This window comes from Drosophila guanche, unplaced genomic scaffold, assembly GCF_900245975.1.
Source record: "Drosophila guanche unplaced genomic scaffold, DGUA_6, whole genome shotgun sequence".
In the NCBI taxonomy this organism is placed as follows: domain Eukaryota; kingdom Metazoa; phylum Arthropoda; class Insecta; order Diptera; family Drosophilidae; genus Drosophila; species Drosophila guanche.
The window spans coordinates 21878-36442 of NW_022995756.1; the positions used below are offsets into that span (position 1 = coordinate 21878).

The window sequence follows — 14565 nt, forward strand, 5'->3', positions numbered from 1 at the left end:
ACGACGACGAGAACAGAAATTGGAAAGATGTATGTACATATATATATATATACACATGTATATGCATATGTGTTTACATATATGCATATATACATATATATGTTTTTTTATTTATCTGAAAAGATTTGTCTGAAAAAATTGGATTTGGTAACAATGTTGATAATACGGCAGCAACGAAGTCGAGAAGCGACGGCGTTTCCATAATTAATGCATACAATTTTGAATAAAGCAGTATAAAATCTGCATATAAAACAATTACAGCATACAATAACAACTTTTGTTGGTATATTTATTTTTTTTTAACCCCCAAGGGTCCGGCCACCAATCCCCACCCCTCATTCTGCACATGTTGCGGCAGATCAGGTTCATACGCCAACCCCCGAAAACAAAATCAAATCATCAAAACGAAACTCTATCGCAGTTCAGAAAGTCGGCGCACCAACACATACATTACTCGCAGTGTCCAAGTGAATCAAGACAAAACCGGTTTGGAGCGCTAAAAAGTCATTGGCTGCATGCACTAATACACTTGTAGCTCGAGTCTCTAGCTGCGTTTTTATCCCCGGTACTCGAAGAGTAAAGAGGGTATATTGTATTTGTGTGAATAACGGAACATACATTGCGTGTCTTCCTTCGCAAAGGCTGGGGTATTTCATATATATAAGAACTAGTCGTAGTTATCGGCTCAGCTATCTCGGTACAGACAGACAGGCAGACAGGCAGAACAAACAGCCGATCAAGAGTCTCTGATATTCTCGATCTCGGTGGTTTAAAACGTAGGTCACTGCTATATGCTCACACTGAAACCAGTGTATTTCAAAAATGAGCCACGCCCCCTTCCGCCCCCGCAAAACGTCGAAAACCTCCCAAATCTACAATTTTGAAGTTCAAAGAAAACTAAAAACGCCATTCTGTAGGGAATTGCCATATCTATCAGATCAGGGCGAGCTAACGGAGCGTGTTGGTATGAGAAGTGTTGTACATGTAGATGACAAATGAAGAAAAAATGTAAAATTTGACAAAAGACCGCTAAGGTGCAGATGGAGTACTGAGTGCCGGGTATAAAAGTTGTGACGCGTAAGAAGCGTCTCACACGTCCCTTCTCGTTTTTTTTTTTTAAATACACTTGTAACAGTGTGAGCATACAGAAGTCTGGATATAAAACGTAATTGCCCTATCTCTTATGGTCTCTGAATACTCGGCGCTGATAAGGACAGACAGACATGGCTATATAGACTCGACTATCATTGCTGAACAACTAAATATATACGCACCTTGTGGGGTCGGAAACTCTTCCCCACAAATACCATATACCCTTTGCACTCTTCGAGTACCGGGTATAAAAACATGCTGCCCGTGTGTTTCACCCCGTGTAAACTGGAAGCGAGAACGTCACGAACATACATGTATATATAGAATGCATTCTCTAGGGAAAGCAGTGCTTAGTGTTTTTTGGAAGCAACCAAGTTCGACTGGGAAGACTTGAGAGCTGGGGATATATGAATCACACACCTGTGTAGAGGTTCATAAATATGTACATATGTATTTATGTACATACATATGCCATGCGGCCAGTCGCCTTGCGGGTACATCATTTTGAATGGGACTGACTCAGCAGCCCAAGTCCAGCCACATCGGGCTGATCCAGTATTTAATAAACAGTCTCTGTATGCGCTCTCTTGCACCGCACCGTACGGACCTCGGTGAAATAAAGATCTACAAGTTTCCCAATTTCACTAAGTAGCTCACACTATTGCATAATACCAAAATTCAAAGCAGGGCCAAGCGGTTCCAAATTTCGGGACGTTGCAGGGGCAAAAAAACCGGCTCATGTCCTCAGATAACTGTAATACAATAGTTATATAACCCACAGCCGAGGGTTTGCTTTTATTTACAGAGGCAACTTTGTAATTTACAAAAATGGTAACGAATAAATTCAAATATGTGGAAGCATAATATATATATAGATGTGTGTATTTAACCTACTTGGGTGTTACATCTATAGATAGATCTATAGAGAAAAACGGGGGAGAAGGAGGTTTATTAGTTTTTGTTGATACGAACAAATTTGGCCAAATATTTCAAAACTCTTAATTTCCTGGTGACTCTTGCAATCAATCTGGTAGAGCGCGTACCGCAGGTGGTGAATGGTGTGGTCCTTCAGGTGCGAGAGTTAAAGCAATCAACGTGAAGGGCGGTGTATTATAAAAAAAACGTTAGCATTATCAGGTGGGTCCACTGTGACGCCCATCTACACAATGTCCCCATGCTCTCTTTCCCGGGCCGCTGCTGCGGCTACTCGGGATGCTTGGGCCACAGGGGGCTGCTGTGGCTGCTGTTGCTGACGTGCTCCGCCGACAGGGTTATTGGTGTTGCGATGCATGAAATTTCGTATATTTTCCTCAGTGTAGTCCACGATGCGACGCTTCTTCCGGCGCGCATATTGCTTCTGCTTCAAATAAATTTTTAGGATACCTTTGACCGTTATAAAGGTAAGACCCCCTAGTAGCGTGCGATGTAACGTATTGTCCACAGAGTCGAAGAGAATGCGACCCACAATGGACGAGATGGTGGGCAAAAGAAGAGCGCCGCAGAAAACACGCGTTGCAGAAACTGGATCCGACAGAGCAGGAGTGGCCGGATTGCTGTTTACTGGCAGTTCCTCCTGGGTACTGTGGAATTAATTAACGAACGAATTAATACTGTGAGTTTCAAAGTAGTGTAGTTCTCTTACAGGCTCGGATAGATGAGGTTCACAAATGGAAATTTGCGCACCACGGTGCCGCGGTTGCGAAACAGACGCATCAGAGCATCTTCCCAGCGAATTAAACGGCCAAGCACCAGACCAACTGGAATGGCTGGCAATCCGATGAGAAGAACAAGCGGATCGCCCGCCTCCATTATGGACATGCCGTGCTCATGACCCACAATCTGTGGTAAGAAATGGGGTTTTCAGGTAATCTTGGTGACCAAAAATTGACTAAGTGCTTGCCTGTAGAAATGTTACTGCCCCGTAAGTAACTGCTGTCCAATATAGCGAGCCCACAAAGAAACCAGCGGCCAGGAATGGACTCAGTCGTTTAATCATAATATCCATCGCCTCCAACGCTCCACAGAGTTTTCCCATTTGTGGGAGCACAATTATGTATTCCGTTTGACACTGAGGGCAGGATACTGTGCGCAACGGATTTCCCTTCTGAGTTTTTTCATCGATCCAGCGATATAGGCAGCTCTGATGCACCCACTTGGTAGTCCCACGACACTGGCACGGCTTCACCCAGGCAGCCAAATGGTTGTCCTCGTCAGTAGCAAAGCAAATCCAACAACAACGCTCCGATTCCGGGTTCTCTCCACCCACCAAAACGGTTGTGGATGTTGTGGCATTTGTCGGTGCTTTATCCTTATCTTCGGAGGTGGAGACATGGGCGTCCCCTGATCCTGGAGCAGGGGGAAATATAAGAGTTGTGTGGTCTTCTGCGGACTTGAGTGGGGTTACGGGCGGCGACGAGCTAACATCGGTATTTACGTCAGTTGCAGTTGCAAAATCGGCAGTGGGCGCTGCCGCATTGTCAGCCATTTCGCTGCAAATGTCACACCATATACTGTTTGTGTTAAACGTCTGCACTCGAGTTTGACCTGTTCGATTTAGCTTACTCTGCGTGCGTACCGCGGCCTCTCGTGTTGCTTCGTCTCCTTTCCCTGCACGGGGTACTTTCAGCCGGGTATTCTTGAAGTTACGAAAGTCTGAATTTATAGCAGTAAAACAAAACTAAAGCGAAACCAAAATAATTTGTTTATACATATCTACTTCCGATTAATTTTCTCTGAGACAAAGTACTATTTGGTATTTGGTATTTAATTCCCCACGGAGTCAGTGCTGCCAATTCAGCTTTTTAATGGCTAAGGCTCTTTTGAAATTAAATAAAGGGGAAGTTAAAAAGTTAAATTGCTGTTAAAATTAACTCTATCGATGATAATTTAAAATATTGGGCCCGTCGAAAGTGTTTTCTTACAGGTGAGCATTGTTAACTGCAATCTCGGAATGGGATGGAAGTTTTAATTTCATCATGTGACTTGTATTTTATTTAGTCTTTCCGGGTTGTGCTATGAGTAGACTGGTCACATTGATTATTTTTATAGCTGTGACGTCGTCCCATCGCAATTTTTAAAATATTAAGGGGTTCTTTGAAAATATGGAAGTGATATCCAATATTAGTATCCCTTTACGAACATCAGATATGACTTTTCTGATTACGCTATATCCTTTGTGAAATATATATCATATATTCTCCATTCGAAATTCTATGGAATCTACATAGCAATTATTGCGACTATACTCTTATGTTATATAATTTTGCATACAGTATATTAAAATTATAACAAGGAAAAGAATAGTCCGGTGCCAAAGCGCCAATGAACCTCGTTGACTAAAAGCTCCTATTAATAGAAAGCACCTTGTAGCTCTCCATCGCCATTCATGTCAAAGATGCAGCTGGAGCTCGTGTTAGTCCAGTTCATTGTTGACGTTCTGACTTCTCGCTGGCGTGCTCTGATCTTCCTCCTCCTCCTCGTCAAAGCCTTGCATCAGACGACTGAAAATGTCGCCGAACATCCCACCCAATCCGGGAGGGCCGGCTTGGGTCTCCGGCTGCTCGTCAAAGTAGACGACTCCAATTTTCGTTGCGTACTTTAAGAACGACGTGTCCCGCTTAAGAGAAGGATCGTAGAGCTTTTGCAAAGCACGGAAGCCCGTCACACTCTTTGTGTCAATCAAGCGAAACAGAAAGTACAAAAAGTTAACCAGTGGCTCCTGGTAGGGAAACTCATGTTTAAGTAGCTTAGGGTGGTAGCGTGTGTACTCAGTGAACGTCTCCTCGGCAGATTTTCGATCCTTTAGCGACAGTTGCTGAAGAACTGCCTGCACAAGAAACAAATCCACCTCGCTTTGGAAGCCTCTGCTCTGGCTGATTTCAATCAAAACTCGACCACAGAGGCTGCCGTCCTGACAGAGCAGATAGTGGTGCCGTGCCGCCTCTACGTTGCCCTCCGTCCAAAAAACGTGAGCAATGAGCTTGTGCAAGACCGGGTGCCCGTACTGTCCGTGCAAGGAAGTGCTCCATTTGATGGCGCGTTGCTGGAATGACAATGCAATTAGCATTTATTTTAGTGGAACACCTAATTACTTACAATCAGTGTCTCACGCTCAACTGTGCCCGAGGTAAGGCCTCGGATGAGGGCGCCCAAGCGAGGCACCCACAGGAAGTTGTCGGTATCCTCAGGCTGTGGCCCCATCTTCTCGAGTGTATCTACCAATAAGAGACAGAGGTCCGCAGCGCTGCCCTCCTGCTCCTTGGCTATCAGCTTCTGCGCTCCGTCAAAAAGCAAGTCCAGGCAGTCCTGGTAGCGTTTCTGAGCCGTGTAACGAAAATATAACGTCCTGTACATCATGTGGGCTTCGTAGAACTCCCCCCCGGCCAAAGAATGGGACAACTTGGCAAGTACACGACCAACACCACGCTGGCCCGTGGAGTTGGAAGTCGAGCTGCTGCTGCTGGCAATCTCGGCGGTGGTCATTGTGTTTAGCGTATGCGGCACTGGACTTTTAGGCAATTTCTTGATGATTTTCAAGTCTAAATTTATAATTATATTATTTTATATTTATATGTACGTACATCCCGATGAATAGACTATCGAAACCGATTTGCCCGACGACACAACCCTTACATGCTCGCTGTGAATGTCAAGACTAGTCTATGGAAGAAGAAGCAAGGCAACAGAGGAATCAACTAAACTAAGCACAAAAACCAAAAGCAATTTTCTAATTTTCGAAAATAAATGGACAGTGAGCCGAAGAAAAGCGATACTGGAGAAGACGAGACCGCCAGTGGGACCCTTGCGGCCAGCAGTGGTGGTTTTGCCCCCAATCGTTGGGTCAAACTGAATGTGGGCGGTCAGGTATACACTACCACTATTGACACTCTATGCTCCAGGGAACCGGACTCTATGCTAGCGCGAATGTTTCTGCAGGATCCCAGCATGAAGCCCAGCGAAAAGGATGAGCAGGGTGCCTATTTGATAGACCGAAGTCCGCGCTACTTTGAGCCTATAATAAATTATTTGCGGCATGGCGAGTTTGTGTGTGACGCCAACATTAGCGTGATTGGAGTTCTAGAGGAAGCTCGGTTCTTTGGCATTTACTCGCTAATAGCGCATTTGGAGGAGCGTCTAAGTCAGCAGGAGGAGCCGCAAAGCGACAGACCTCTGACTAGAATGGATGTTATAAAGGCCATCATACAAACCTCCGTCATAACGGAGCTGCGTTTTCAGGGAGTCAATCTGTCTGGAGCTGATTTACGAAAGCTGGATTTCAGGAACATTAACTTTAAGGTGAGTTCTGCCAAGGAGATCCTTCTAAATTCTTCTTACGCTATATCATCCAACAGTACGCGAACATGTCGCACTGCAACCTTTCACACACCAATCTCAACTATTGTTGTCTGGAGCGAGCGGATCTACAGTATGCGAACCTGGAATGCGCGCAATTGGTTTCGGTGCGAGGGCTTTGCGCCAACATGGTAAGACACCAGTAAATGCTATAAGGGATTTCTGGCTTAAGAAACATCACTCTCGATTCAGGAAGGTGCCAACCTACGCGGGTGCAACTTCGAGGATCCTACAGGCGTGCGTACCAATCTGGAGGGCGTTAATCTGAAAAGCGCCTGTTTGGAGAGCAGTAACATGGCGGGTGTCAATTTGCGAGTGGCCAACCTAAAGAATGCCAACATGAAGAACTGCAATCTACGTGCCGCCGTTCTAGCCGGAGCAGACTTGGAACGGTGCAATCTGTCCGGCAGCGATCTCCAGGACGCGAACCTGAGAGGGGCGAACCTAAAGGATGCCGAATTGACGCTAATGGTGACCCCATTGCACATGTCGCAAGCCATACGTTGACGAGTATTTTTTTTGTTTTTAGCTACATAGAAGGGACAATACCGTGTGCAATTACATATCTCCTTTGAGCTCTAAATTATTGAAACAGATTACGTTATAAAAATAATGGTTGTAAATAATTCAGTTTTTAAACCTAGCCCCTTAAATAAACAGTATTAGGATTACATTTCAAATGTCCGACAATTGTCTTGTTTAATACAGCACTTTAATAGATTTAGAGGTCACAAATAATAGTTTTAAAATAGAAGAAAGCGAATCCAGCAACCTTTGTCACGTCCCTAGGTGCTACCGAAAATTAATTTCTGCGTCGAATTGAATACACGCATTTCAATCGATTACCCTACTCGACTTAACTTTTTTTCTCAAGAAACCAAACCGAATTTTTTTAATAGATTTGGGGCATGAATATTTTTTAATGAAGTATGGTTTTTTTCAATGGTTGACATTTATTTTTAATATTTTCCAATTAACTGGTATTTTTTGTTATTCTATTAGAAGTTCCTTTTTTCATAAACTTATGTACCTTAGCTCTGGTTGTAAAGAACATGGCCATTCTAAAAAGCTAATTGATGCAGCTAAACAATTTTTTGTTTAAGTTTATCGTCTGGAAAAAGATTGCAAAGGCAAAAATTATGATTTCTGTGAGGTTTCCTTAACGGAAATTTTGAGTTTAAAAACTGAGTAAAAGTCGAAAAATTTGGTCCTGTGTCTTTTTAATGTTTTGTGTATAGGTGAAATAATTCAGCGTAGATTAAGATATTGCTGAATAAAATCTACGGAGAGCAGGCTGAGTTAAAATGAGACCTTGCAGCTCGGTGCTTAGATCTCGAAGCGGAAAAAGTGTGCTGGCTAGTGTTACGAGTAGCAGTACCAGTGCATAAATAACGAGAAGGGACGTGTGAGACGCTTCTTACGCGTCACGATTTGTATACCCGGCACTCAGTACTACATCTGCACCTAAGCGGTGTTTTGTCAAATTTTAAGTTTTTTCTTTAGCTGTCATCAATTCTCACACCAACACGCTCCTTTAGCTTGCGGGGCTTCCCTAGATCCACACACTTTAGACTCGCGGCAGACGCAGTGGCCGCACACAGCAGAAGCAGAGTGTAAATGAGAGAATGTGAAAAAACAAACGTGGCTTATTTTTTAAATACGCTTGTAGCAGTGTGAGCATACAGAAGTCTGGATGCAAAATTTGGTGGCCCTAGCTTTTATGGTCTCTGAGATCCAGGCGCTCAACAAGACGGACGGACGGACAGACGGACGGTCGGACAGACGGACGGACAGACAGACATGGCTACATCGACTCAATTATTGATGCTGATCAAGAATATATACACTTTATGGGGTCGGAAACGTTTCCTTTCTGTAGGGAATTGGCATATCTATCAGATCACCAAATCCGATCCGACCAATGGGATCCGAGCGGATCATTATTATAGCCACAATGCAGAAATTAATTTCCAGTGGCTAAACCCACCCTGTTCCGCAGCTTTTGTTGCTCTTTTTACATTCTCTCATTCACACTCTGCTTCTGCTTCACTCGACCCCTGGCTCTGCCCTCCCCCTGCCGATTCCTCTTCCGACTTTTAACCCACCCCGTCCCGAAGCTTATATATGTTTTTTTTTTGTGTGCGGGCGCTGCCTCTGCCACGGGTCTGCAGTGTTATGGTCTAGGGAAGGGCGGCGAGCTAAAGGAGCGTGTTGGTGTGAGTAGTGTTGTTGATGTAGATGACAGATGAAGAAAAAATTTAAAATTTGACAAATAACCGCTAAGGTGCAGATGTAGTACTGAGTGCCGAGTATAAAAGTTGTGACGCGTAAGAAGCGTCTCACACGTCCCTTCTCGTTTCTCTTCGAGTACCGGGTATAAAAACTAATTGTCAATGTTATAGCCCAGTACTCAGATCCGAAAGTACGTTGCTAGCAAACTGTACAATATATTTTGCTAGCGGCAGAGTGTGACCAGAGGTGATAACCGCATGCCGGTTACACTTCTCAGGAAGCCGTTTGGCTTTGTTTACTTTTTGAAAATGTGTGAAAAGTGAATTAAAGGTTAATAAAACAATGAACAAAAAATTGATCCATGCAGGAGATTACTTTTAGTGGGATTGGTGGCTCTTGCATTAGCGGAAGGGAGAACAATCAACGAAATAAGTGCAGACATTATTGGTTAAACCCATATCTGCAGGAAAGAAACCAGGAGAGCCGCGTGTCCATACATGTGAGTATTATAGGTATGGAACCCATCTAACCATACCCTTTGCACATTCAGCAGTTTGAAAATATGACTCAAAGGCAATCAGTATTCTTTAAGAATTGGCATATGTCTGGCATATGTCTGTACTTGGTCCCAAATGGAAAACATTTGGTTAACAGCCCAGTCGGGTCTGTGTCTTGGCACGATGAAACTACTGGCGTTCAAATAAGTTAAACAAATTAAAAATGCAAATAAATTCAATATAATCTCATTAATCTATAAAAATTGTTTCATTTTTTGCCGTTTGATGGCCTCAAGCTGCTTGAGAAGCACGGTGGTCATTTATCTTTCAACTTCAGCGGCATTGTTGCCATCATTTTATTGAGACTTTACTCTCTGTTTGCTAGGTACCCTCTCGGAATATGAAACAGATCTACATATGTATTTTTTTTTATTTAATCGCTAAAACAAAATTAGTTGGTCGCAGACGATGAGTCCGCATTGACCATGTACTTAAGTTTATGTTGAATATTTGAAAAAAGTCACTGAAAATTTTGAACTCAAAAAAGAGTTGTTTGCCGAACGAATTTTAATTTAATTTGACATATGTATATTTGTCGAGCTGCTAGAACTTTCTAGATATAATCGGCATTTGTTTTCGATCTAAGAACTGCCTCGCGTGTAGCCGCTAGAAAGTAACTTGTGCATTGCTTATCGGTTCCATACGAATATCATCCCTGATTTTTCTAGCGGCCCCTTTTTCCGATCCGAGTACTACGCTTGAGTGCTAAGCTTTCCTGAGAAGAAGTACGGAATTCGGTTTTCACCTTTGGTCACACTCTGCTGCTAGCAAAATAAACTGCAGTTTTCTAGCAAACGTGTTTTCGGATCTGAGTACTAGGCTTTAAAGCTTACGTTGTAATCATTCCAACAAATTGAAGGCGTGAAAACTAGTTAATATTGTGTAGAATTTATTGTTTAATTAAAGGGATAAAATAGTAGTAAACCGCAGGAATTCCTAACTAGTTTGCGATATGAAATATACATAAAAATCAAGGAAAATTATTTAATATTAAGTACAGTATATTTGGAAAACGCAAAAGATATATTTCGGTATATTTCCGAGGGTCAGTCGGTATATTTTATCGATAGCCTATCGATTTTTCAAATTATTCTATGTTATTAGTTAATATACATGTCTCCTTTAATGGTTAACATACATTTACATACTGTAGAGAAAGCTCCCTGCTTCCAGAAAGGCGATTTAAACGAAAAATGCAAATAAAAATTTTTAAAATATAAGGTCATGAGGTATAAAATCCAATAAAAAGGAGTATTTATAATAAGCAAAATTAATTCTTCAATCGGATTAAATTTTTGTTTTAGTGGTGAAAGTCGTTGCAAGTTAGTAATATCAAATAGAACATCTAAATCGAGTAATCTGATTTAAGACTACGGTATATGTACGGTATATTTTGAAGATTCAATGGTATTTTTGGTATATTTACGACGAACTGACGGTATATTTGATCGATAGTTCCGCTGGAAACGTGGTTTGTTGGAAGCAGCCGGAGAAAGACGACGTTGCCGTGTAACTTGTGTTAAGTGAAAAAAAAATTGTTGAGAAAAAAAACTAAGAAAAAACAGTTTAAGTACACAATTTATTAACGAATTACTATGGAAAATCCAAGCAACGCAGATACCGCTGCAGCCGCCGCGGAAAATGGCGCTAACACAGCCCAGGAGGTATCGTCGACAAGTAAGTATTCTCCGTCAGGGTGACAAAGTAGAACAGAAAACTTGCATATATTTTACGCGAGTGTGAGAATGTTATCATAAAAATTTAGCGCCGTGTTCGTATGTGATTAGTTAGTGCTTTGCTCTGTCTTTAAAAGAGATCGATTCCATAATTGTAGTGGAGCGGACTGCTCTAAACGAATATTTTTCTCTTTTCTCACTCCCCCCTTGCACAATCGGCCATTTTACATAGAGTGCACAAAAAAATTGTCAAAAATTCCGCCATATTTCTTTCTATGGGGCTCTCGCGGTAAATGAGTTGTCAAATTCATGAAACGAAACTTTAAATCAAAGGGAATCACGGATGAAGAAGGATGAGAGTAGGGAGATGACAAAACATGCCCGCTTTTTCATGACGGTCGTTGGTTTTAGTTTTTGTTGTTGATACTAATTACGTCATCGTGGCGCGCATTCTTATGTTAAAACTGCAGCGGCGCGGCTGCTTACAATTACTGAGTGGTGCCCGCAAATAGTACACAGAGAATCATTTTCGGCAAACATTTTCACTGTTCCCTTGTCCGATCTGTGTTCTGGGTAGTGTTCACCCCGTGCTAATGTCATTCTTGTCGGCTGTCGGTTTCCCCCTTCCCACAATCGCACACAAGCACACATAACTACTCTCACGCATATACATATGTATATTAATTGAGAAATTCGTTTTGATGCGCTCATCGCCGAGAAATGTTTAGTGCGTGTGTGTGTGCCTGTATGTGTGATAAAGCGTTGCCAATTTTATTGGCCATGCGTCAACATCGATATTTAAATGCCAATTCTTTTCTGCACACATTTATAAACATGCATTCTAGTATATTCCTGAGCACCAGAATTTGTTTGTAATCACTAATTCTGCACATGCATGCACGTATGCATGTGTATGTGCGTTCATGGGACAACCAAAATTCGGACATGTGGCAACCCTCGAGAATGTTTCCATACAGTTTTTTCGTTAAAACACAGTTCCCCCGCCGGCATTTGAAAGTTTGTTTAGGCTAAATTGCTGATTGTTGGGCGTGGAAACCGGTTTATCGGCTCCAATATCAGCTGAGTAATATATTTGCTCATTCCCGCAGAAAACTGACGTGATAACATGCCTATGCTATGAGCTTAGCAGCGATAAGAAGAGGCGGCAGCCAGAGCTCTCTGCTTTTTGTGTTTTTTGTTTTACTAAGGCATTAACGATTAATTGAACATGCATCACGAAACTAATATGTTGCACATATTTTTTTCTCCTCAGCTCAGCCCGTGGAGCCCACAAAGCGCTCGCTTCGTGTGCAGACCTGGAAAAAAATTCAGGAGGGCAAGGTTGGCATTGGATTTAACAACATATTCAATCGGATTCCTGCGTTTGTGGATGCCGATAAGGCAGCTGCTTTGCTCATTCAGGAAGAGGAGTTCAAGAAGGCCGGTAAGTGGACTAACTAAACACCCATGTTCATATATAGAACACCTTTTTATGTTGTTCATTTCGCAGAGCACATCAAGGTGAACATCGATCGCGCTCTTCACGACTTTAAAGAACAGGCTTTGCTTGCTGACAAGTCTGTCTATTTGCCCAGCACACGCGACTCGTCGGCGCTGTGTCTTAAGGTTGATGTACCAGCCGACGCCACCGAGGAGCAGAAGAAAGAGGCTCTGCGCGTTCAGGATATTCTCAAGTTCCGCACGGAAATAGGACTAGAGAGCAAACTCAAACTAGATCTTGTGGTGATTGGCTCCGTCGTAGTTTCACGCGAGGGCTATAGAATTGGTCGTGGCAATGGGTTTGCGGACCTGGACATCGGTCTACTCATTGAGTTGGGTGCCATAACACCGGACACAGTGATAGCCACAATTGTGCACGATCTGCAGGTGGTGGACACTCTTCCCTTGGATCTGTTTCAGAAGTACGACACACCAGTGGACATTATCGTAACGCCCACCGAAGTCATACGCGTTGCAAAGCGCTTGCCCCGTCCCAATGGTGTTTTCTGGGAGATTTTGTCTGAACGTCGCCTTAAGATTTTGCCCGTGCTGCAGCAGCTTAAGGAGCAAGAAGAGAAATCAGGCAAGACAATTGTATTGAAATCTGAGGACACTGATGTTGAGCAGCATCAAAACAACAGGCGCCGTCGTGGGCCGTTGCGTCGTCGCTTCCAACGAGGAAACCCAGGACGCACCACCTCACAAACTGACAACGAACAACAGGGCGTAAGTAAAACATTTGATAAATCTGTATAAAGGGTATATGTATATTCTTTTTACTGATGTGTGTGTTTAACCGATGCAGGAAAATACCCAGAAACGCGCTCCACGCCGTAAGGGTCGTTTCGTCAACCGCCGCAGACGCACAACCAAGGTTAATTTGATGATAGTTCGTACCTTGTGGATTACCTACTTACACTTTAATTTATTTGCAGTCTGAGGGCGATCAGTCTGCAGTTGAGGGAGGTGCCAAGAGTGAGGATCGTAAGTTCGATGAGGGTGGCGCTGGTGAGCGTCGTCAGACAAAGAAGAAAAACCGTGGGCCACGTGACTTTTGCGTTAAGTTGACTAACTTGACCCGTGATATTCGCGTCAAGGATCTGAAGAGTGAGCTTCGCAAGCGCGAATGCAATCCGATGTCAATCGCATGGAAGGGTGTGTAGTTCAAAAAGCTTTGGAGGAGAACAGTGTCTCTTAACTAACTCTAATGCTTTTCCTGACAGGCCACTTTGGAAAGTGCTTCCTCTACTTTGGCAACCGTAATGGTACTCCCAGCACCCAGGACGATGTCGACAAGGTGTTGAAGTCACTGAACGATCTCTCGCTGACCATCACCACCGGTGGCGAGCCGGCTCCGGCAGTCACAGCTGTTGCTGAGGGTGATGTAGTGAAGTCGGAGCCAGCCGAGTCTGCAGAGCCAGCGCAGACGAAAACCATAAACGTACATGTCGAGCTGATCAAGTTTGGCACTAAGAAGAGTGGTGGCGCTGCCAATGCAGGCGCTGTCGAGGAGGGCAACGATGTCGATGAAAGTGCGCTGAACGGGGCAGAGCCTGCTACTGTAGAGGCCGGAGACGTGAGCGCTTCACGTATCGAGTCTGTGGACACAACCACAGTATAGTATGACCAAGCGCTTAGCGCAGCCAGCAAACGGCTGCGGCGGATGTCCGCCGGCAGCGCCACGCATGGAGTTCAACGAAAAAAAGTAACCTTTTGTTTAGAAAGAGCCGAAAATTAACAAACAAAAAATGAACATATACCGAACTCCAGAACCCCTTCATGCATATACACACACAAACACACACACACACACACACACACACATCTTCAAAACACACTCATACTCCGAACATAATTTTTCAGCTTGTAGTTTCTTCTCCATTCTTCTAAGAACAGCAAAAACAACAAAATGCAAAAGAGAAGAGAAAAAACAGATTTTTTAAAGAGAACAGAACACAACACAAATAACTGACGCTTTTCTAAACAATTGCATTTGTTTTTGCTTAAGAAAAACAAAAGGAAAATTCGTTAAACCTTGTAAGCTATTCAACTTAATTGAATCTTTGAAATACTCCTTCCACAAATGCAGAGTGGAACACGATTTCTACACAGAAAGAATAATTCACACACTTGCTCTTAACGCTTCTCGAAGTTAA

General features: G+C 43.2%; 4 protein-coding genes across 4 annotated transcripts; 2 read left to right on the top strand and 2 right to left on the bottom strand.

The window, feature by feature from the left end:
* Positions 1–1858: 1858 nt before the first annotated feature.
* On the bottom strand, positions 1859–3814 carry LOC117590112 (E3 ubiquitin-protein ligase MARCHF5). Its single transcript, XM_034282462.1, has 4 exons — positions 3655–3814; positions 2993–3581; positions 2735–2931; positions 1859–2672 (listed from the first exon to the last, which is right to left on the bottom strand). Exons 2-4 carry the CDS (start codon positions 3575–3577, stop codon positions 2252–2254), a joined length of 1203 nt encoding a protein of 400 aa, XP_034138353.1. The 5' UTR covers positions 3578–3581; positions 3655–3814; the 3' UTR covers positions 1859–2251.
* Positions 3815–4259: 445 nt separating this feature from the next.
* On the bottom strand, positions 4260–5695 carry LOC117590092 (Golgi to ER traffic protein 4 homolog). Its single transcript, XM_034282434.1, has 2 exons — positions 5188–5695; positions 4260–5134 (listed from the first exon to the last, which is right to left on the bottom strand). The coding sequence occupies exons 1-2, from the start codon at positions 5572–5574 to the stop codon at positions 4505–4507; spliced, it is 1017 nt and encodes a 338-aa protein (XP_034138325.1). The 5' UTR covers positions 5575–5695; the 3' UTR covers positions 4260–4504.
* Positions 5696–5750: 55 nt separating this feature from the next.
* On the top strand, positions 5751–7124 carry LOC117590093 (BTB/POZ domain-containing protein KCTD9). The gene is made up of 3 exons (XM_034282435.1): positions 5751–6387; positions 6444–6575; positions 6637–7124. Exons 1-3 carry the CDS (start codon positions 5836–5838, stop codon positions 6949–6951), a joined length of 999 nt encoding a protein of 332 aa, XP_034138326.1. The 5' UTR covers positions 5751–5835; the 3' UTR covers positions 6952–7124.
* A 3572-nt stretch (positions 7125–10696) lies between these two features.
* On the top strand, positions 10697–14304 carry LOC117590013 (methenyltetrahydrofolate synthase domain-containing protein). The gene is made up of 6 exons (XM_034282300.1): positions 10697–10910; positions 12183–12353; positions 12420–13135; positions 13215–13283; positions 13345–13564; positions 13633–14304. The coding sequence occupies exons 1-6, from the start codon at positions 10829–10831 to the stop codon at positions 14028–14030; spliced, it is 1656 nt and encodes a 551-aa protein (XP_034138191.1). The 5' UTR covers positions 10697–10828; the 3' UTR covers positions 14031–14304.
* Positions 14305–14565: the final 261 nt, after the last annotated feature.